The sequence below is a fragment of the Zingiber officinale genome, chromosome 4A (assembly GCF_018446385.1).
Source record: "Zingiber officinale cultivar Zhangliang chromosome 4A, Zo_v1.1, whole genome shotgun sequence".
NCBI lineage: Eukaryota > Viridiplantae > Streptophyta > Magnoliopsida > Zingiberales > Zingiberaceae > Zingiber > Zingiber officinale.
Window position 1 is genome coordinate 161,742,682 of NC_055992.1, and position 23,013 is coordinate 161,765,694.

The 23,013-nt window shown below is 37.5% G+C and overlaps 2 protein-coding genes and 1 pseudogene across 4 annotated transcripts; 2 read left to right on the forward strand and 1 right to left on the reverse strand.

The window, feature by feature from the left end:
- The first annotated feature begins 2,351 nt into the window (after positions 1–2,351).
- LOC121972069 lies at positions 2,352–11,365 on the forward strand. Its single transcript, XM_042523673.1, has 7 exons — positions 2,352–2,686; positions 2,788–3,175; positions 3,296–3,452; positions 4,704–4,748; positions 5,148–5,313; positions 8,388–8,749; positions 10,538–11,365. The coding sequence occupies exons 1-7, from the start codon at positions 2,444–2,446 to the stop codon at positions 10,854–10,856; spliced, it is 1,680 nt and encodes a 559-aa protein (XP_042379607.1). The 5' UTR covers positions 2,352–2,443; the 3' UTR covers positions 10,857–11,365.
- A 326-nt stretch (positions 11,366–11,691) lies between these two features.
- LOC121972070 lies at positions 11,692–17,643 on the forward strand. Of its 3 annotated transcripts, XM_042523674.1 has the most exons (10): positions 11,692–12,398; positions 12,509–12,565; positions 13,703–13,891; positions 13,989–14,054; positions 15,130–15,492; positions 15,562–15,630; positions 15,766–15,927; positions 16,305–16,515; positions 16,643–16,981; positions 17,065–17,643. In XM_042523674.1, exons 1-10 carry the CDS (start codon positions 11,814–11,816, stop codon positions 17,175–17,177), a joined length of 2,154 nt encoding a protein of 717 aa, XP_042379608.1. In that variant the 5' UTR covers positions 11,692–11,813; the 3' UTR covers positions 17,178–17,643. The 3 variants fall into 3 exon arrangements, with proteins under 3 accessions (XP_042379608.1, XP_042379609.1, XP_042379610.1); XM_042523675.1 differs by lacking the exon at positions 13,989–14,054 and having other exon boundaries at positions 11,693–12,398; XM_042523676.1 differs by lacking the exons at positions 13,703–13,891; positions 13,989–14,054 and having other exon boundaries at positions 11,693–12,398.
- A 513-nt stretch (positions 17,644–18,156) lies between these two features.
- Positions 18,157–22,350, reverse strand: LOC121973009 (annotated as a pseudogene).
- Positions 22,351–23,013: the final 663 nt, after the last annotated feature.

Below are 23,013 nucleotides of genomic sequence, written 5' to 3' on the forward strand. Positions count from 1 at the left end.
AGAGGATTAGATTCATTTGATGAATCAAATTGGATTAAGAGTAATCCTAATTGGGCTAACTTGAGTTGGACTCAAGTTGATTCATGTGTTCAATGAGTCTAATTTAGATTATGACTCATTGAATCAATTTAATTTAATGAATTAGATTCATTATATATTAAATTGGCTTGAATCAAATGGTTAGATTAGATCAACCATGGAAGAGGTTTGGTCAAGTTTGACTTGACTTGAGAGGAAGATTAAAAGTCAAGTTTGACTTGACTTTATGCCACCTCATTGGTGAGTTGGCATTGATGTGGACTAATGATGTTACTCCACATCATCATCATGGTTGCCACCTCATGGGAGTTACTAGTGAGTGCCACCTCATGGAGGTTACATTCTCTCCTTGATGACAACTTAATGCATTAATGAGGGGAGTTACACATGAGAAAAGTGGCCGGCCACATTTTGAATAGGGTGTGAATTGATTTTCATTATTCATTCAAGTGTGGAATTTTACATCTTCTTCCTCTCAAGCTCTCCCTCTCCTCCTTCCTTGGCCGAACCACATAGGTGCTAGCACACCTTGGTTTTTGGTCACCTCCACCTAGTGTGTTCGTGTGGATACGTGTAGAGAGTTGTCTACATTGACAACTTCGAGATCCGGCGTACCGAGGACGAGCGGGATACGCAAAAGGGCACGCAACAAGGGTAAAGATCTACTGTAGATCATAGTTTGAAACTCGTACTCGTATTTTCGAAAGTTTTCTTCGCACGGATCCAATGGCTAGGGGGTTTCGGGGTTTCTGCGACGCGAAAAAGCGATTTTCGCGGCCCGAAAAACCCAACACTAGTACGCTAAAAGTGGACCAAAAGATCCCTGCTCACTATCTACCTAGAAGTCTATGAAGAGAGCAGATCCTCTGGACCGCTTTTTGCGGTCCAAGAGATGATCCCTTTGCATGCATTAGTGGGATAGATGACCCCCACTTATAAAATAGGTGAGGATCATTCATACATGCAAAGGGACCATCCCCTAGACCGCAAAAAATGATCAGAGGATCTGGCCCATGCCTTGATTATAAAAAAAAAAAAAAAAAAAAAAAACAACGATCACACTTCTCGCTATTCTCTAACAGCATCTGTCTCCGGCTACATTAAAACTACAACCACACCACCCATGCCTTCAACATCTCAACAGTAGCAGTGTCCATGTTAACTTCTCAAAAACCAAACGAATGATAAAGTCTCAACCATCTTGTTCCATCCTCAATTTCTATCCGTTTTACTTTCTATTCTTACATCCAAACAAGCCCTAACAGTATGATAAAACCACATCGAATTCTGGACGGTAAAGTTAGAACAGATGGTAAAAGAGCCTTCTTCCATGAATCTTATTCGTTCTAAACCTCTCAAAAGTAGATTTTCAAAGTTGATTAACCAAGATCTGAACTATGTTTCCTGAGACAAACTGTTTAAAATATTGCAGGCTTATTCATTCTGGATCTCTCAAAAGTACATTTTCAAAGCTAATTAACCGAAATCCCAACTATGTTTTTGCCGAGAAAAACTGTTTAAAATAATGCTGGAGGTAGAAGACGAACGAACCTATTGATAAGTGCGCCGCCGAAAAGGGAAGAGATCCGCCTCGGAACGCCGCCCCCGGAGATGATCTGCGAACGCCGTGTCCTTCGTCCGCCAAGAGGAATCGTCGCCTTCTCCTATTTCAAGGGCCGGCATCGGTTGAATCGCGGTTTGTTAAGCCTCTTTTTCCTTAAAAAAACGGTGAAAATTTCGTTCCGACCCCCCATACTTTACAGATGTTTAGTTTTCTACGTATGGTTCAAAATATTACAATTTGCTTCGTCATTTTAAAATTAACTTAAAATAAATAAGAGATCAAATTTAAATTTCATATAAGATAAATATTCTATTGGTTAACTTCATAGCGTAGATTGTGCATAAATTAAGTAATTTTAATTTACCTTATATTAATTTTGACCATAATTACTACATTACTGTCCAAATGAAAAAAAAATCTATAAAAATTAAGAGAATATTTTCTTAAATGAGGTATTTTTATGATAATAAAAGCAAGAGACATAAATTTAATTTGCACAATAAATCTTTGAACCCACATTTATAAAATTATATAGTTACATTACAACTATTTAATAATATATAAATATAAGTATAAATTTATTAAAAAACAATTTATATTTTTAAACATTTAACACAATTACAGTCATGAACATTAAAAAAACCTAAATAAATTTATAGTTTTCTAAAAAAATAAACGTAATTTTATAATTTTTCTGCATTCCTCTTCTACCCTCCCTATATAAACCGCCCGGCCCGGTTCAAACGAGAGAGCAGCGAGGGCGTGAGAAGGTGCGGCGATAGAGGTTAAGGTTGAAAGCGGCCTCGCCTCCGTTTCCTCTGCCCTTTCTGTCCTCTTCCGATGGATTCCTCGCGCTTGCTCAAGAAGCCGAAGCTGGAAGAAGAGGCGATCGAGCTCAATGGAGAGACTCTTGCAGCGAAGCGAGATGATGTTAATGGTAATAGTGGCGACGAGTCGAGAGGAGTCGGCGGCAACGATGGTGATTCGTTGAAGGAGCAGGAGGAAGCTTTAGTTGCCCTGATCGAGCACCGTACCAAAGAATGCCAAATTATTAAGAAGAAGATCGACCATTACCAGTCCCAGGTTTTCCGCGCTAATCGATTGATTGATTTCAGTATTTTTGTTTCTTTCCTATATTTTTCTTATTCGGATCTTCAAGTTCGTTTGGTGATGTTGTTCTGCAGCTCGTGGAGGCAGAGAAGCGATTGGGCGACTCCCAGGCCAAGTTGTCACGTATTCGCCTTAGGGTTAAAGCTCCTTCCCCTGCCTCGGCCATCTCAGTTAAAGAGGAAGATAGACTGATACAGTCGAGCCCGAGAAACAACATCCTGGATGGTATTCGGAACCGTCCCGTGCCTGCGCAGCAGCCGCTGCGGCCTCAGCTTATAATCCCTCCTCATAACCCCAAACCTACAGCTTCCATAGCTGCAGATTCCAGAGGCGGACGGAGTGGGAAGACGGAATTGAAGACACCCGCTGCTGCTGGTAGCCGGACGAATCCCTCGTCTTCTGCTCAGTCAAACGGTGGCTCACCTGTGAGATCTCAAGAAAAGACCACGAAGAGGAAATTTGGTAACCATAAAATGATCTCTGTACCTCTTTCATTTGTTCCATCGTGGTTAGTTTTTTACTCGTAGTAGCAACACTCTTCTTTATTCCTTCTCTCAAAATTCCTCCGTTTAAACTTGGCAGAGCAGAAAGATCACAAGGATTTGATCCCAATCATACGATCTTCTTCTTCTCCTTGCACAATTAGATTCCAAGCTGGCACCATCATTTCCAGTCATCATAAGAGGAAACTGAGATGCCTTGAGGTGTGCCCTGTGAATGATCACCTCTTTATCACCAGGTAGTAGAGAAGCATGCAGATGTTTGCTGATTAAACTTTTATAATAAGCAACTGCGGCTTGTGCTTTCAGTGTTTGCAATGCATGACAAATTAACAGTTGTGTCAAGGTTCTAAACCACCACCTTGCATATGATATATTTCCACAGTGATTTATCTTTCCTTGTTTGATTTACCATTTTAAAAAATTTAATGACTAGAGACTGCTATTCTCTATGTTAATACCCTTATTTCTTTTTATTGTAGTTGACACTTATACAACATTACATTTTCTATAAGTATTGTAGCCGACCCCACCTAGTGGGATAAGGCTTGGTTGTTATTGTATTATTTTTATGCTATAACATTTAATATGAATTTGCCACTGGCATAAATCTTTATATTACTGTATCAGTAATACCGCATAGCACTTTAGAAAATTTTATTCGGGTATAACCTTCATGTTGATTCTCATCCTAGTCATATATGGTGTATTTCAAATTTAAATTTTAGTTATACGTTGACCAACTTTTCCCATGACAATTGGGAAATCAAGGATAAAAATCGTTCAATCAAATTCTTCAATTTCTTGTGATAAATTATTAAAAATAAAAATTAATGTTTAGTGGTTTAGCATTAAAGTTAGTGTAGTAATCAGACTCTTAAGAATCTAGTTATTCTTGCAATGTTCACTAGTTCTTTAAATAACCAACACTACAAGGGCATCAGGATTTGTTGCCTGCACACTGCTGTGTAGTTTTTCCTTAATTGCCAGTGTCTCGAGAATTTCTTCAAGCAGAAAAACAGTCACCTACAAACTATTGAAATCTCTCTTTGTTTTGGACTTCCACTTTTACTGTCCAAATTATGGAGGGATAAATCCAAATTTTCTTTTAAAATAATTTTTCTTCATGCAAAATGACTTCGATTTCATTTAGCCTTTCAATCAATCCGTACAAGTTTAAGATCAGCCAACAAAATTAGGATAGGTCTGGTAAGTTGAACAAACTTTGCTAGAGCATAATGCAAACTGTTCAAGAGTTCCACCTTCCCCAATGATCTGTTGAGATGGATGGTGGTATTCTCTTAACAGAGTACTACAAATTATTCAGCAATCCTCTGTATATTTTCTCCACGCTCTATAGATCCTATTCATCTTTTATTCTCTTGTTTCGTTTCTGTTAAAGATGCATGTGTCTACTTCTGAACTCAAAGGCTATCAATTCTAATTTAGTTTCTTAACTGCTGCTAATTCACTTTGATGGTGCTGTGCAGTGCATTGGATGGAATTGTAAATTTATGGCAGTTGCAAGGAAAAGGGTAAAGTTCCACCTTCTCAATATTTTCCCCACACTTATGGATGAATTATTGAAGGGGAGTCTTGGTGCAACGGTAAAGTTGTTGTCATGTGACCAAAAGGTCACGGGTTCGAATCATGGAAACAGCCTCTTGCAAAAAGCAGGGTAAGGCTGCGGATCCTTCCCTGGACCCCGCATGGCGAGAGCTTCGTGCACCGGGCTTCCCTTTTTTTTTTTTTATGGATGAATTATTGAGCCTGTTGAATTTTCCTAACTCCAAAATTGAATCTCTGTTGTGCAAGCCAAAATGAAACGTATATTTGTAACCTCACTGTTCCTTGAAGAGTTGAAGTCCTATCTAAACAAAATCTGACCCTCTCTCTCAAAGTTTGTGGATTAACTGCTCAATTCTTTATTTCAGATCCAGTGCCTCATTGCTAAGCACTGTGGATTGTTTATCACCAAAGCAACGGAGATGGCCTGAAGATATGGCATGGCATCCCAATGGAGATAGTATCTTTGCTGCCTACACTGCTGATGGTGCTGACTCACAGATCTCAATTTTAAACTTGAATGCATCACGAGAAGTAAGTTTTCTTGGCGCAAGTTTTCTTGGCGCAAGTTTTCTTGGCGCTCAATGTCCCTGGTTTTGTTTTATTCTTAAAAAGTTTTAATTTTTCACAAGAGGTTTCTTTTACACTCTAGAGTAATGAGTGAACCCAACATTCAGTGAGTTGCACTTATTAATATTTGTATATAATAATCATGCATGTGTCAGCTTTCTTGCACAATTCCCTGAAAGACATAACAGTCATTGGCACATGTTCTAGAAAGCAGCCACAATAATATTTATGGCAGTCTAGAGCGAAAGCCTTGCTTTTCAAATACATTTTATTTTAGCGAGTTTTTGGTCTGATGTTTTTAGCAGCTGAGGGCTATGGATTGCTTTTCCTATATGCCTTTGTTCTTGAGAATTCTTAGCTATTGTAGCATGGGAAGCCACTTTAAATGAAAATTACAAGCAATATCCCTAAATCTTGCCTTTTGTTTTGTGCATCTTTTCGCAATGTAGAGCCAATACAACAAACAGTTAAACACTAGTATCTCCAAATATTTGTGGTGGCTACATGAATCTCGTCTACTATAGCATGGTAGAGGCCACTTGAAATGGCAAATTACCAACGATCTCCCCAAATCTTGCCTTTTCGCTCTATGCATCTCTTTGCAGTGTAGAGCCAATTCTACAAACAGTCAAACACTTAAAACTCAGTTTCATGAATCTTTCTCCACCATTGAACCCTTCTTAACCAAACACTTCAAACTCAGTTTCATGAAGTTAGAAAAAGAAGGCTGTGTACATGATGCTTCAAACCTAGTGGCAGCCTTTTGTTAGACATTTCAGCTCATTGCATTCACGTTTGTTGCCAATGTCATGATCTTAATTGTTCATCTCTACCTTAAATAGAGAGGAGTGGGTATTTTAGAATGGTAGCCAGTAGATCTTGTTTCCTCTCAGTAATGTCTTATATTTCACCTTGGTATTTCCCTATATAAAAATCACCCCAAATCACAAGTGATTATTGATGTTGAAAATGTGATTAATTTATTAAAAGAAAATAGATGAAGTGTTATAAACCAAATCATAGGTAAGAGAAGTAAAACGAATTCTTTCAGGTAGGCTTTTGTCCTTTTTCACTGATCTAAGGAATAAATATATTTTTATGAGGTTTTTAAAAACACTTATCAAAGCTACATAGCGTATGAAAACATGAAGCACCTTGTGTATATTTTATGTAGGTTAGTCCTACTACAAATTTTGCTTATTGTCTAGGTGCTAAAAGCAGTGTTTTGTACCATTTTTGTGTCATTTTGTTATATATATATATCGAGAGAGAGAGAGAGAGAGATGATACCCTGCGCACCTCGCTTTTGTGACGCTGCTGCGCGAGTAAGTCATGGCGCCCGGAAGTGATTTGGGCACCCCGACTAAGACTCACTCTCGGAGATCACTTCCGGGTGTGTGTGTAGATTTTCTTTTGAATTTGTTGATTAAATTTACATGGCGATATTTGCACAATCATGAGAATGATATATTTGCTATATAATCCAATAATAAATTTTCTTTTTCACAATTTGCATGGTGATATTTTGTTTTGGATTTTAATTATACTTTGGTTAGGCTATATTGCACGGGTAATTGTTGCAGGAGGACTTCACCCACTCTAAGATATGGATCTATCCAAGTGCAAAGGGTAGGCTAGGAGGTCCCCAAGAAAGCCCCATCTCATCGCCATCCAAAATGATGCAAAATAGGCAAAGCTTCTCGTGTTGTTTTGGTCCAATGCTATTAAAAAAAGTTAGTCTGGATCCTCTAGTTAGATGAGCTGAATTGATTTAGGTGGAAGGTGTATGGAGTAGAGGAAAGGGAGCAGTCCGGTGCATGAAACTCCTGTTAATACGAGGTCCCGAGGAGGTCTATTGTACACACTACACAGCCTTACCCTACTTTGCAATAGACCGTTTCCGAGACTCGAACATGTGATCTCTAGGTTACACGATAGCAACTTTACCGTTACGCCAAACCTCCCCTCCTAAATGAAGAGGAAGATCAAATAAAATTCTAGGTGATGTAATAGCAAGTGTTCTAATTAGTTTTAATATTATTAGTGATATAAGCCTGCATAGGGTTCGAGGGAGGGATAAGATCAGTTTAGACAACCCCGGATAGAACTTAAGATTTAATTGATGATGATGTCTGAAAGTAAATTGCTTTTATTGCTCTCTGGACACAAGAACCTTAATCAGGAAGGGAATATAAGTAAATTGTAAATTTGAAGATATACATCTGAAAATTCCCTTTTTTTTTGGTGAATACTTCAATCTCCTGTTTCTTACTAGCCAGATCATTTGCAGCACCAAAGCTTTTGTTACGAAGCTTCAGGAAAGAAGCATCAGTTCATAAGGTGCTGCTGCACATGTTTTATTGGAAATTCCACTTGTGGACCAGCTTTAGATTTCACCCACTTTATGATGCATGTGACGGTTACTCATCATCATACTAGTTATGAAGAAGAGAAGAGTGGCAGAAACCAGACTCACTTTGACTATATTTTAGTGAAATTTGGAAAAAAACTATTCAGACCTGATAGTGTTGATTGCCCCTAGTTCAGTTGCATGATTTAGAGTAAATTTCTCCAATAGTAATATTTCACTGCCGTGTGAGCTGTTTCTGCTTCTGATGAGCATTTTACTTCTGACTTTATTTTATGGTGTTGTTTCGATGAGGTCTTTATGTATACATTGTTCCTTTTCTCATGAGAAAATTATGGCATCAACTGCAAAAGACTCTTTTTTAATAATCTTCATGATATATTCAATTGATTTATTTGATGTATCACAGAAATAGATGGCATGGGTTGTTAGTAGTAGGTTGTCTGCTTGGCACTTGGTACATGAACCTTCATTAAGTTGCATTTTTTTACTTGCTGAAATTTTATTATTGAATTCTCTTTGTATTGTTTGATCATTGCTTACGCTCAGTATGTTCTTGTGGAATTATGTAATAATTACTTTAGAATTCTGTAATTGTTTATGTTAGATACAGGGATTAAGCACATATAATCTTGATACTCAATAGATTGCATTGATTATGTTTGAACAGAGAAAAGTTACCTTCTTGGATCAAAAACCTCATCGCAAAGGCATCATAAATAGCATAACATTTATGCCATGGGCTGATACGTGTTTCATAACTGGTGGGAGTGACCATGCTGTGATACTTTGGCAAGAAGTAGATAGTTCATGGAAACACAAGACAGTGCATGCACACATGCATTCTTCTGCTGTCACAGGAGTTGCTGGATTATACCAGAAGAAGACTATACTATCTGTTGGTGCTGACAAAAGGATCATTGCTTTCGATCTGTCAACAGGAAGGTCTGAGTTCAGAAATCAAATAGAAAGCAAATGTATGAGTGTGCTTCCAAACCCATCAGACTTAAATTTGTACATGGTGCAGTCAGGGTAAGTAAATAAGCTTATGGTAAGGTTGATACTAAAGAAATACTTTCAAATATCTTATGATAGTTCAGCAATACAGCATGTTGCTTGTGCTTTTCAAAAAGAGTTATCTTTAATGTTATTGATCTCAACATATCATATGATAGTTTAGCAATACAGCATGTTGCTTGTGCATTTCAAAAAGAGTTATCTTTAATGTTATTGATCTCAACATCATTGCAGTTTATTCCCTTGAATCCATTAGCATTTTAATTCAAAGGCCTGATCTTGTATCTTAATGATTCAAACTTTGTAATGCTCCTTAATTTTAGTATGCTCTTTTACCTCTCAAAAAGGCATTAGATCTGGGGATTTCTACTAGACTGTCTGTTCTTTAACCAAGGCTAGTAATAATCTGGGGCATTGTCTTCTAGATTGTTGGCTTTGAAACTAAGGCTAACTTCCTCATGAGCATATTTTGCCACCTCTTGAGTTCCATCACTACTAAGGGTCAATTTTGCAATATTATCAAAGTGCTTCAGACAGTGATCTTGTATTGCCCAAAATTCTTTTGGTGCCTTAATCTTTGTTTGGTTGATGTTCTTCCTTCCACTTCAGCTGAACTACTTCTTGCTGACTTGGACAAATCAAGTTCCTTCAAAAAGTGCCCTTTACCAACATAGGAACCTGCAAGACTTTTGAATCTAAGTCAGACGAGAGCGGTGAGTGAGATGTCAAATGTCTATTTATCATCTTCAGGGATATATGTAGTTACCTTCGGAGCTGTTACTGGCTATTACTTTTCCAGTTGTCAGTGACAAACTCCTATTGGGCAGCAGAAGTTGCTACAAGTAACAATAGGTGTCAGGATGTCACAGTCTAATTGGCCCAAGTTGCTACCCGTAAGTCATCCCCTGCCTTTTCTATCCTCATCCCTTCCTATGCTTCTCATTGGTTGTACATACTGAGTAATCATATCTGTAATAATGTAACTGGTTTAAAGTTGAGGGCTGCTAGGGAAGGACTTCTCACCGTCCAAGTATTTGTTGTGGTAATTTAAGCTTTTCATGGGTGTTGAATCTTCTCTGCCTGTGTAATTTTATTAAATTATGTTCAATCCATCAGCTAATTGCTAATACTGATGAAAACAACTGGCATACTTGACTTGACTCGCTAGGATCTTGTGCTAAAATTCAATTGCCATTTTGTCCTTGCTAGGAGTACCTTCTTCACACACTTGCTAATAAACCGGTTTCCTTGTGATCAGGAACAGAATTAACTATTATTATTTAGTCAAATATGGAACAGGATCAAGATAAGTTGATCAGTGAGCAGGCTAAGCCAACAATATTGCTTTTGGGCAAAAATCAAATTATATGACCATATTTTATTTATTTATGGCTCATCCAAATTGATCTCTCCTTATCCTTTCATTACAATTGCTAATCCTCACAAATTTGTCTGGCCAGGCCAACATTATCTATTATGAGATATGGCTAGATCAATCTTTCAAGCCTTTTTTAAAGCTCTATGATGTTAATGTAGGTGCAAATTCTGGTGTATGTTTCATGTTTATTGGAACTGGTGACAGTCAACTGGGCAAGAAATTTATGTTTATAGAAATTATGTTTTCACTGATAAATCTCCCACATTTTATGAGAACTTTTGAGCTTTTCCTTGATTTTTCTATATCTGAAATGTTGCTTGATACATAGCTTTTCGTGTAGAAATTATGTTTAATCTGTTTTTATTAGGGGTCTTCTACCAGTGGTATTTGTTTATAACAGTTGACACCATAATACTACCTTCCAGGGAACCTGGGAAACAACTTACTTTGTTTGATATGCGATTGAGGCAGACAGAACTTCATACATTTGGGTGGAAGCAGGAAACCAGTGAATCCCAATCTGCTCTGATCAACCAGGCATGGTCTCCTGATGGTCTCTATCTATCCTCTGGTTCCGCAGATCCTGTAATACACATCTTCGATATCAGATACAATGCAAGCAGACCTTCCCAGTCAGTCAAAGCACATCAAAAGCGAGTTTTCAAAGCCGTGTGGCACCAATCTCTTCCCCTTCTCACATCCATATCATCTGATCTCAATATCGGATTGCACAGGACATATTAAGCATTTTCAAATGACCTATATCGCAATTGGAATCAAAGGAGCTCTGGTCTCGACCTGGCCGGTGACAAGAGCAAAGCACTTGAGGAAACTTCAAACTTCTCAGCATTGTAACCTAAGAGAGCGGCAAAAAAGTAATTTACGAGGAGTAAGAGCTGTGGCGAGATGGTCACTTTTTTGTTAGCCATTATCGACTTTTGTAAATTTTATTTACCTCCTCGATGGAGATGAGGAGGATAAGCTGTGGACTGCTAAAATGCGGCTAGCTTAGGAATTGCCGCTAATCGAGCAGCTAACAATTTTTTAGCACAAAATGGTTGGTCAAGCACCGCACAAAGGTTAATTTGAGCTCTCTATCATTTTTGTGAATTTTGTATCAATCGCAAAGGAATTGAGATTGTTTGTTGTATGGAGAGCAAAATCACTAGAGCTATGGGTTGTTAGGTAATCTAGAAACATGTTCATTGAATTATAATCTCCTTATATATATATATTTATTTTTTTATTTTCAATTTGATCATTTCCTGCAAATATCGTATTTATTTCTTTCAACATTAACTTGTTATAAGTAGTATCTAATAATGTATGCTTTATGATCTGTGGCTCTTGTTTATAGGATCGGGTCAATAGGTTTTCGAACCCGTAATAGGTGGTGCTGTGAACCGGATTTTGAGCTGGTTCAGTCACAAGCCGAATCGCCCGACCGGCTCCAATTGGACCGGGTTTGACAATATTAGAAAAGTGTCGGCGTGGGTGGCGGTGGGCTTTCGTTGTCGTCCACAATGGCGTGGGCCCGTCGACGACGGCCAGCTCATTCTTGTTTCCCGTCAATTATGGCCGCTCCACAAATCGAACCGGACGCCACCAATTTCTTGGTTTGCTGCTCCTCCTCCTCCCCCAAAAGAGGCATAACAACAGCTCATCGATCCCCTTCCTCCGCCTCCCGCCGCCGTCGTCGCCATGCCGGGGATCCAAGGAACCACCAGCCCTGGCCACTTCCTCTCTTTCGACGACGACGACGGCGGCTTCGGCGACTTCAAGGTCGCCTCCGTGAATCACCCTTTTCCATCCCGACCGCAGCAGGATGATGATGATGACGATTGGGGCGATTTCATGGTTAGCCCGATGGGATCCAATGGCCCGGTCGGATCCCCCTCCCCTCCGCCGTCCATCTTCGATGCATTCCCTTCCGACCCCGCGCCCGGCGACAAGATGCCATCTAAGGGGGCTAAGCTGTGGGAGAAACCCAGAGGGGCGCTGCCGCTCTCGATCTTCGGGGAGGAGGAGGCGGACGAGCCTCAGACTATCGAGCCGCCCGTTATCTTCTCGCCTTCTTTCTCTTCTTCGGGTCCGGCCAAGGATCGGAAGGGAGTCGTCGTTGGTGGAGAGCTGAAGGATCTGATCACCAGTCTCTATGGACAGGCTCCGCAACCGGAGGGCGGTCAGAAGACCGGCTCTTCTTTGGGGGAGGCGAAGGAGGAAGATTCAGACGAGAGCTCCTGGGAATTCAAGGAGGCCTCTTCCTCTCCCAATTCCACGCTCAAGGTGATGGTTCTATTGATTATAGGGTGGATCGCGGAGGTTTGAGGTATACGGTGACATACGATTGTTCTTTCATTCGATCTGAATGTCTTTGTCGCCTCTATGTTTCTCAGGAAGATGAGAAGTTTGGGTTCGACACAACTGCAGCTTTGGATTTTGGCAATGTCGAGGTAATTAATAACTATGAAGCCCCTCCTCTGCCTTTCACCTCTCTATCTTGTTTAGTTTCCTCTGTTTAGCCACCACGGAAATATCTAGAGAGCTTAAAGGTCAGTAACGTCTGCTATCTTGATTGTTCAGCTCTAATCACTATAAATTTGAAATCTTTGCTAAGAATATATGTCAAATTTGGTCTCTCCCTCTATCTTTTGAAGAAATAAGTGCCTGCGTGCTGCTGCTCGTTTTCAGAAGCAGTTCAGCATCCCAACGAATATCATCCCATGTATGACCAAAAAAAGTGACTGCTTCATCCATTCTGACATTTTTTTACAAGAACTTTTTAGTTTGGCAACTGAAGTTCAAAACTTTGAACCCTGAAGTTTCAATTGTTTCAAGTTGGCTTACTATCAAATCTGTAAAAATTTCAATGTCTTAATTTGACGTGTGGGAATGTATGAAATATATAACAGTTTAGCTCAAATTACATGAATCACGCAACAACAGCAAGTACCATCTAAATTCTTGGCCAGATAACCATCTACCCCTCTAGTGGGTGAAAATTGTAAGGATAAAATAATTTTTGTTGTCTTTAGATATGAGATGAATTCCATATCACCATATCGTTGACGAGGTGGTGCAACTTAACAAGAAATCAGATTAGAGAACATGAATTAACATGATCGGGTTGATCGTTCCTTATGATTTGCATCTCTTGTCTTGTCGCGGCCACCTTATTGGTCAATTAGGTTCCTCAGAAGTTTAGGGTTTCTCAGTCGGGAACATTAACTAAGGTGTTATATTTATGATCTCTTAAAAAAAATTCTAGCTAAGTTAGAAAGAGAAAAAGACAAATATTTTACCAATGAAAATTCTCATCCTCAATAATCCAGTGAGAATTTCTATCTAGATTTTAGATAATATTGGATGTTATGTGTTGAGGTTGATTGGGACACCATTTAAAACTTTAGGAGTCAATTTGAGAAATTTGAAACTTCTGGGGCTAAATTGAGACATTTGATATTTTTGAGATCTGAATGGGGGCACAGTTGTCTGAGATTTGAAGGGTTTAACTTTTTTCCCCGTTCTTTTTTATATTTAATTGTGATGTTACAATTATGCTATGAAGCTAAGAATTGGGTGATTATCAGGAAGCAAATGGTCAGACTGGTGTCGACAGTAATGGGGGAGAGAGTACCAAATTCAGTGACAAGAATGTGAATGTTCAACATAAAATAAGCAATTCAAAAAATGGAGTTCATTGGTTTTTTAGCAATGAAGCCTGGGAATTCAATAACGGTTTTCCTGAGAGTACAGCCACAATAACTTCAGAACAACAGGTTATTCGGCTATCCCTCTATCTACCTGCCACATCGGTGTTCAAGATAATTATGGTTTTTGGTAGTATAGTATATTTACTGTGATTTCCTTGTTCAGAATGGTGAAAAACTGCAGATTAAAAATGCTCAATTAAAGGTCCTAGAATCCACCAATGCGATTAAGGTTCATACCACTAATCTTTGTATCATCACCTATTCTAAAACCTTGTTTGTAGTGGTTTTGCTCGAGCATCCTTATCTTCTCAATCTTTCATTGTTTGTATGTAGACTTTATAGTTGATAAAGAACCTTCTCTCTGCCTCTAATGTAATGATATTTGATTTTGTTACCTCAGGAAAAGAGTGGCTTCAGCCATTTTTACCTTGGGAAAAAATAAAAAACCTCTTATCACTGCTTGAATTTGTAAAACATGCACGTTGGGATATGAATACTCATTGTTACCCATAACAGCTGCAAACCCATCTTGAGAGGGCTAGAGTGGGATACGCTTTCTACTTTGCATATCAAAAACCCAATATTAGTATAAGACAACTATGTTTGTGTGCACATACGTATCTGACCACCTCCATTCATTCCTTTTCCTTGATATAGTTGCCCCTAGGGTGTAGCCCAACCGATAACCATGTGGTAGACTTGCAATATTGAGCAAGGTCGAATCTCGGCAAAAACCGTGAAAATACCCTCCCACATGGGGGCCTACGCGGTACCTGATTTACTTCCTCCCATTGGTGTGGGGCAGTCGTGGGAGGCCGCCAAGTTGGCGGATTTCACCTTTTGCAAAATTGTCCTTGATATAGTTTATTTAATTAGTTCCATAATGGCATAATCAGAATGCATTAAACATTGCGGTGATGCCCGTTGATGTATAAAGTAACTTTGTAATTTTTTATTAGAAGAATGCTTCTCCTATAGGATTTTGCCATTGGTCTGACTCTTTAACTTGCTAGATCTAACCTTCATTTAGTTACCTACCTCACTGGTTTCTTTTACTACTTTTTTGTGTGTCTTAGATGACCCTTCCTTTTCCAGCTTAAAATGAATTTTTAACATCCATTGCCCAACCCTATGCTTAAATTTATGATCCTAACAAAGATAATAAAAACTGGTGCATAATAATTGCACATATTAATGCTTAAACACCATCATTGCTCACGTTTGCATATGGAAGTATAGTTTAGTATAATTACTTAAGCGCCAACATTTGGCAAGACCTACCTTCTTTGTTTTGTAATTTTCAGGCTAATGGTAGCATCTGGGAAGCTGTTGACCAGCCAATTCAATCCTATACTAACTTCAAAAAAGAAACCTATGAAAGGCCTTTGAGTCATCAAGATGAATTTTCTTTTGAGCTCGATATTGTAGCGAACACAACCAAGGATACAATTTCTGTTCCAATTCATGAAGTGAACAAAAACACTCATGATATGTTCATTGATGTTGGCAATGACAAAACAGTTTTCGCAACTGAAGCCACAGAGAATGAAAGTGAGATATATCAAAGAAATCCAGATGAGTTTACCTTCAATTCTGTCGTAGATTTTTACTGCAGATTGAAAGACGAATCAATATCCTTATTGAATTGCCATCTTGATGATATGAAGGTAAATGCTAGCATATCTCCTTCTATGCTTTTTTAGTATGCTCATTAACTGTAATGCTAATCATTTCAGAAATCCTATGATGTTGCTTCTCTTTCTGGTGATCGAGTAAAAGCAGCAGAAATAAATGAGGAAATCAAGGTGAATTAAATAATTATGTGAGAGTGTTTTTTCTTTTTTAAAAAACTCCACGAGTATTATGCATTTCCATCCTTGAGCAATTTATTATACTTTCGACAAATTTGAGTTTTGATTTTTGTTTCCTCGTTTCTTCAGGAAGTTTATAAGAAACTAGAGGAAGCCAAGGGTTCTGGAAATGCTAGTGTGGGAAAGCAACGATCAATGGAACAATGTGTTAGTCAACTGCTTAAAGCTTTAGAAGAACTGAACTTGCAAGCTTTTGAGCAAGAATATCACCTGTCAGAAAGAATAATTTCAGTAAGCACACCTGTAACCGCATTATGCATACAAAAGTAGAAAATATATCCATTGATTTGTTTCTGTTTTGGAGTTGGATTACATGATATATATTTTTTCATTTCACAATTAGCCAAACATTGATAGAATCTAATTGTTATGGCCTTTATTACTGATGATCATTTGCTCGGGAAGTCTATCTTGTCCCTTAATGGGATTTGCAGATTCAATTTAGTTTCCTTTTCTCTATGAAATGAACTTTTCAAGAATGATAATGGAAACTCGAAAGAAAAAACCATTCTCATACTAATAGTTTGGGAAGTTAGATTACATATATATTTTACCCATGATGCTTAAAGACTAAGAACACTATTTCATAACTATTTTTCGTCAAGCAGGCAGGGAAAAACTTAAGTGCAGCAATCAAATTTCTTGAACATACCTCCTCGGTTCTCCATAGTCTGCTGTTAGCATCCTTGGAGGAACAAAAAGCTTATATTCATGCATGGTCTGACATGGCTGCGGCTTGTGTTGAAGAGTTGTTGCATGGTGCCACAATATGGCAAGAGTCGGTTCAATCACAAGCCTTTGCGCAAATATTAAGTCAAGGTATGATTCCTTGCTTCCTGAAATTAAATATGGTACAGATGGAACTTTTAGCTGTATATAGATCAACATAATTTGCAGGTTTGCTCTCACTAATAACTTTCCCATGATAAAAACTTCTACCCTGCAGAATCGAACTATTTCATCGCCCTAGGAGAGATTCATAGAGTTGCGGAAGTACTAGGAGCTTCATTGAAAGTCTATAAGCCTTGGTTACTATTAAACCAAGGCAACTACTCGAGCAAGTTATTAGCTAGCTTGGACAAGTGTGCTGAGGCATGGACTCTGTACGGACTCGAAGAAGCTGTTAAAACCATTTCTGAGTCCCACAATGTCGAACATGCTCGTCTAGCCAAAACACTCCTTGCATCCATTAAGATCATTCATGAGCTTGATCTCTCACGCCATTCATTTTCTGAAGGCAAAAAGATTTGCAGAATATCCTTATTGTCCACAGAAGAACTAAAAGGTGCTTTGCAGATGATTCTCAACTCATTTTGCTGTTTGTCCGATTTACTTTCTCTTGACTCATCTTCTTTTTCAATGCGACAGACCTGAAAATGGAGCAATGGCATGAGAAATGCTATTTTGTGAAGCTTGCCAATCTCTGGGCTAATAGGGTATGTTATGAACCTCCTCAGTTGCCATACTTACATGTCAGCTAGGCGGAGAATATAGAATGGGATTGGACAGGAGTTTCTTGACTGTCGAAGGCGATAGCTGCTGCCAAGAATGATCTCGAAAGAATTCTCGGAGCGCTGGAGGATATTCACTTGGCATTCAACTCAATGACCATTTCGCAGCATCAACATTCCTGGACGAGGAAGAGTAATGGTTAATGCAACCTCGAGTTTATCCGTTTATATCCTTACCCTCAGCTCTTCCTCTCTGTTTTGTGATCTATAATCTGTAGAAATGTCTGGCGCGATTGCAATCTCGATCTTTTTCTTTCTTTTTCATTCTTTTAGATAAATGAGAAGAACGATGCAGTGGCACAAAGCTAGTATAGTATTGGGCAAATAGAGGCATGAATGGCTCATTAGAATTTGCCATGTTTTTTTCCCGGGATACGCCATTTTGAAAGAAATCAATTTCATTCCCCTCTTTATGAAATTTTTATTGGTTTACCAACGTGACAATGCCTTAGCTTATGAAATTAATATTATGAAAATAAACACTTATTAACATTTTTTTTATAATAAATTAGCTTGAACATAGAACTTCTTGCTCAACTAACATCAAACGTGAATAAGCCCTTCTGATTTTTTTTTTTCCTAACAAATAAACTTAAATAAATCATGTTTGACTCAACTGAACTCATTTAAAATTTAAAAAAAAAAATAAGCGCAAGGAGCAAATTAAAAAAGAAATATTTTCCACATGAGCCCGATCTAAATCATGAACACATTCTATAGATTAGTCAGGCACCTCGATTATCAAAAATAAAAAATAAACTAATATCATACGACACGGCACTTTATGTATCATGGAGGTTAAGCAATCACATATCAAGAAAGAGAAAATTATATTAAATAGAAGATGATTAACATGGAAAGATTAAAAATCTCTTACAAAGAATCTAATCTAAAGAAAATTTAAAAATAAATTAAAAATTAGTAATTTTCTTTTTTGTCAGCTTAGATATTTTGTTTAAAGACTTCAATAAGCTCAGCAGCAAGAGCTAATCTTGTTGTATAATTTCCTGAGAAAATGGAAACAACAGCCTTTTTCCTATAAATGAAAAGTATTGATTGCCCATTTTTGATATTTACCTTTGATTGATAGCCCAAGATTGATATAATCAGTGAGTTCCATCGATCGCAGCTCCGTCTTCATCGAGTCCCCAAACGATTACCTGAAACCTTACTGCCTTAGCTTTACTCTCGTGTTACCAACAAAGGTTGCATTGTGATGCCGCAATGATTCCCGGTCCATGAAGAGGGCATAGAGCAGTTCATTCCATGCATCTGGAACACCTGGTAAGCACCAATGGTTGCAGTCCTGACTCTGAAGAGATAGGCACGAGGAACCAAGGTAGTATATCCATCAATGTTCATCTTTCCTGGAGGCCGTCGTCATCCGTGTCACATTTAGCAGATCGATTTCTAGTCCATCAGTTGCAGTAGAATTCTCCAGTGTAATATTCCAGAATGGATTCAGGAAATGTGACTATTGTTTCAGGGATTGCTGGGGTCTAAAATCAGATAGGGTCACTACGTGACAAGTCCCTCCTGTTCTCCAGTCGCCGCCTCTACACAAAGTCGTGTAGCATTTTACGAACGATAAGAATCGATCGACAATAATTTGCCTTCGAACTTATGTACGGTAAAAACAGTTATATGGCATGTGCTGCTGCTGCTTAAGAAAAGAAACATGAGTTAACGACACTAAGTAGTTAGTTGAGTACCTGAAATGTACAGGAGCATAAGATCGGAAGATGACTTGTGTTTTACTACTCACGACTTTTTTGTGAACCCACTGGAACAAGGCAAGAATTGATCATTGGTATGCATCACCCACGGTCATCTCCATCTTCGCATGTTTCCCTTCTCGAAAATAGCAACCCCTGATAAGATTAGAATTTGGGATGCTTTTGATTATGCCATAATGAAGCTGATAGTACAAAAATTAGCATAATCCTCAGAAAATCATTCCTTAATTGGACAAAAATATACACAAGCTTGTGTATTTGTCAAGACTTCTCACAGCAAATTGACAAGAATAAGTACCCTTCGAGGCATTGAAAGAAAGGAGTAATTGTTTAAAATGAACTAAAATTTGAGATTTGCAACAAAGTATGATCAAAATTATGTGAAAGAACTTTTGTAATCATCAATTCTATTCATTTGTTATCTTATCAACCAAGCAATTGTTAATTTGCACATATGACTAATCCAAATGATTTTATCTTTCAGATGTCGTGTAGGACTAAAAATTAATAGCTAAAACTAGTCTAATTATTACAAAATTTAGCATCTTGAATTTTTTTAGAAGTTACCTAGATGGCATTTTAGTACGAAATAGAGTTGCACACATTTGCTATGTGTAGAAATTAACATTTGGACAAAAAGACATCTGAGTGAGTATAATTATACAAATCTAAAAGTGAATGCAAACATTCCTTACAATCATCCATCTTGGTAATATTTTTTACAAGTCTCAAAATTTAGGCTATTTATTAACAAATTCATGCTATTAAGAATTGGCTGTCCAATTTGCAAGTTGGTACAAACAATTACCCATTATTTACTAGTTCAACAAGTCAAAATAATACCAATTTATCAAAAAAAAAATTGGGTCAGAAAAGATTCTAGACACTTATGTTTTACGCACACCTACTAAAAAAAGTCACAATGTATGAACGATACTGCAGGAACAGGGGTTAATGGGACATTATTGCTAATGCTTAAAAATATGGATGATGGTAGAAACAAGAAACCAAATTATACTCTAGTTAAGATGCAGTTGGTTAAATTCTTACTCTCTTATGGTCTTCTCGTAGTTCCACCAGTGCCCGGTGTTGAAAATGAGAATATAAGCATCTTTCCATCTATTTGATGTCTGATCCAACTTGTCCAGTCTCAGAGTTGTCTCCACTTTTCTTGGTGTGCCAGGTGATCTATAATACTCCACGGTGCAGTTATACTCCTCAAATTTGAACACGAGAAAACCCGTATGCTTTGTTATCGGACTTCTATTTACTTCATAGATTGAGCTCTTGTTTAGAACAGCCATAGAGAGCATGCACAGGAGAGACTCCCACTGATTCCTTCCAATTGAATCACCTACAAATACTAGTCTTCTGTTCCTTAGCTTGTCTAGCATATTTCTGAAATCAAATCTGGACAAACAAGTATGATAGAAGGAATTTAGAAATGTTTAGATATGTAACAATGTCGTTTCTATAACTCTAGATCCTTTCTTCATGAAACCCAAAACTACTTTAGTTTGTGAATTGATGTCTCAACGATACAGATTTGAAACATAGTAACATACAACATTAAAGCACTACATGATTGCTCAGAATTTCGGATGAGGAAGTTAATCTACTCATTTACTTATTTTTATTCCAACAAGAAGGTCAAAAACAGGTTGTCTGTAATTTCAGAGGCGATGTACACAACATTTATGAAGAGTAAAATAGAGGGAAGTTAGAAGATAATCACTTCTATAATTACAAAAGTCATTGCAATTAAATCCAAGTTCAAAAGTATCACATAGAGAATGCAATTCTGGCCTAATGTATCTGAACCGCAACATTAACACATGAGAAAAACGACATTATCTAGATTACCACAAATTATAATAATGTAAGAACTTAACAGTAAACATGATGGATCCAATTACTGAAATATATATATGCCCACGTTAATAATAGCACATCCATCTAAACTTATAGACCCTCTTTATTAGCCCTTAATTCTTCCTGTGAATATGAGTGGGAACATCTCGGTTTATTGGTTTGTTGGGGAAAACTCGAAACCAAACCAAAGTGTTTCAATTTGAAAAGTACAAACTGAAACTAAAATGAAACAATTTTGGTTCGGCTTCAAACCAAATCAATATTTTCGGTTTAGTTCAATTTAAAGCCATAAAAACCAAATCAATATTTCCAGTTTAGTTCAATTTGAAGCCATAAAATAAATAAATACGAACCAAAAACCAATTAAAAACAATTTCAAAGCAATATATCTATAGAGAATAACTCTAAAATTTATTGTCATTTAAGAGTCATATTAACTAGTGAACATAACAAATAAATAAGAATAAAGAATCATATAAATTAGCATACTAATTTATATATATATATATATACACACACACACACACACACGTACATATACTGTTGTAGAAACTTTAATATATTGTATAGGCTCAAACTGAAACCAAATTGATAGGGAGAATTATACCTTGATGCAAATTGAAAACAAACTCAAACTATTAAACTGAATCTTTCAGTTTGAATTGGTTCTTGGTTTATCGATTTCAAGTTATAGGTGTCGACCACTACAGGTAGAGCTAAACTAGGATGTCACTAGAATGAAAAAGGAAAACTAGCATGATAAGTGAAACCAAATGTAGGGACGTCTACTCAACTGCTGGCTAAGTATAAACTCACCTTCTTCAAACCATTGCTTTCCAACTTTTGATTGGTATAAATGAATACCAAGTGTTTCACAACCATGTAATAAAGCAATATTATATCCTGATAGATGGGAACATTTCTTTGACATCCCAACTTGATGATATTGCTTCCGATAATTAAGAACATTTAAACAGAGCTAAGATGAAGAACTGATATGAGAACAAGGACATGATAGAAGTTAGATTGTCTGTGAATCCTCTAATTAACAGAGGCACATAGTAAATTTTTTATGGTTATCTTAGGGAAAAAATGGAACATGCACAAAGCTCAAGAAGAAGATGACATTTTTAGGGTTGTAAAGGACATGGCTGACCTCGGAAGATGGCAGCGAGCGGACAGCCACCGCCACTTGGTGTACATCCGGTCAGGCCTCCCGTTCTCCGAGCAGCGGAAACCCTCGTCCAAGAACGGGCAGGAGAGGCCGACTCGTACAGATTGTACGACTCATCCCACACCTACTTCCCCTCGAACCAATCACACTCCCCACCTCCTCCGCCGCCACGCTCTGCCCCTCGAACCAATCCCTCGTAGTGATCGGAACAAACGGCACAAAGAAGAGCGACGAATATTAGGGCGGCGCTCGCGATGAAGACACCCAACACCCCCGCCCGCTCCAAGGGCTTCACCCGCCTCCCGAGCCGCCGCACCAATTCCCACCGCTCTATCAAATCTCCTCCGTCGCTCTGCAACATTTTTAAATATAAAATTTATCTTAAATTTTAATTTTTATATAAAAAAATTTATCCTATCCACAAATTTAGATCTATAAATAATATTTATTTAAATTAAGGAATGAAATACATAATAAATTGGATAATAAAAATAAAAAAATAATAAAAGAGAAAAAAATAATAAAAAATAAGTTGATGTATTATATAGTAAAAATTGGAAAGTAGTTATTCAATCTTAAATTTTAAATTTTAAATAGAAAATTTGATATGAAGGGTAATAAGATCTTTCATTATAGATATTACTCATCTCAACTATCTCAAATAGTAGTTTATTCTAACGTAACAATTTTTTATATGAAAAAATTAAATATTCAATGAAATATTTTACACTCCTTGAAAGTTGATCTCAAGATTTATTAGATATCAACTGTATTAATCCGTAAATATATTTGAAGAAGTCTTCTACATCGGTAAACAGTGTGTTCCCATTCTTAATTATTAACTCTGGATCAATCTGCATCTTACCGGTTTGATTCCATAAAAAATGGACCAAATCTCGTGAAGTTCCTTTTGGCATTATACCGTCTCCACTTCACCAATAAAATTTTTTTATCAAATTATGACCCTCAAGAAAATGGACTTGAGCTGCATGATTTTTTACCTCCCTGAGTAATAGTGTGTGTC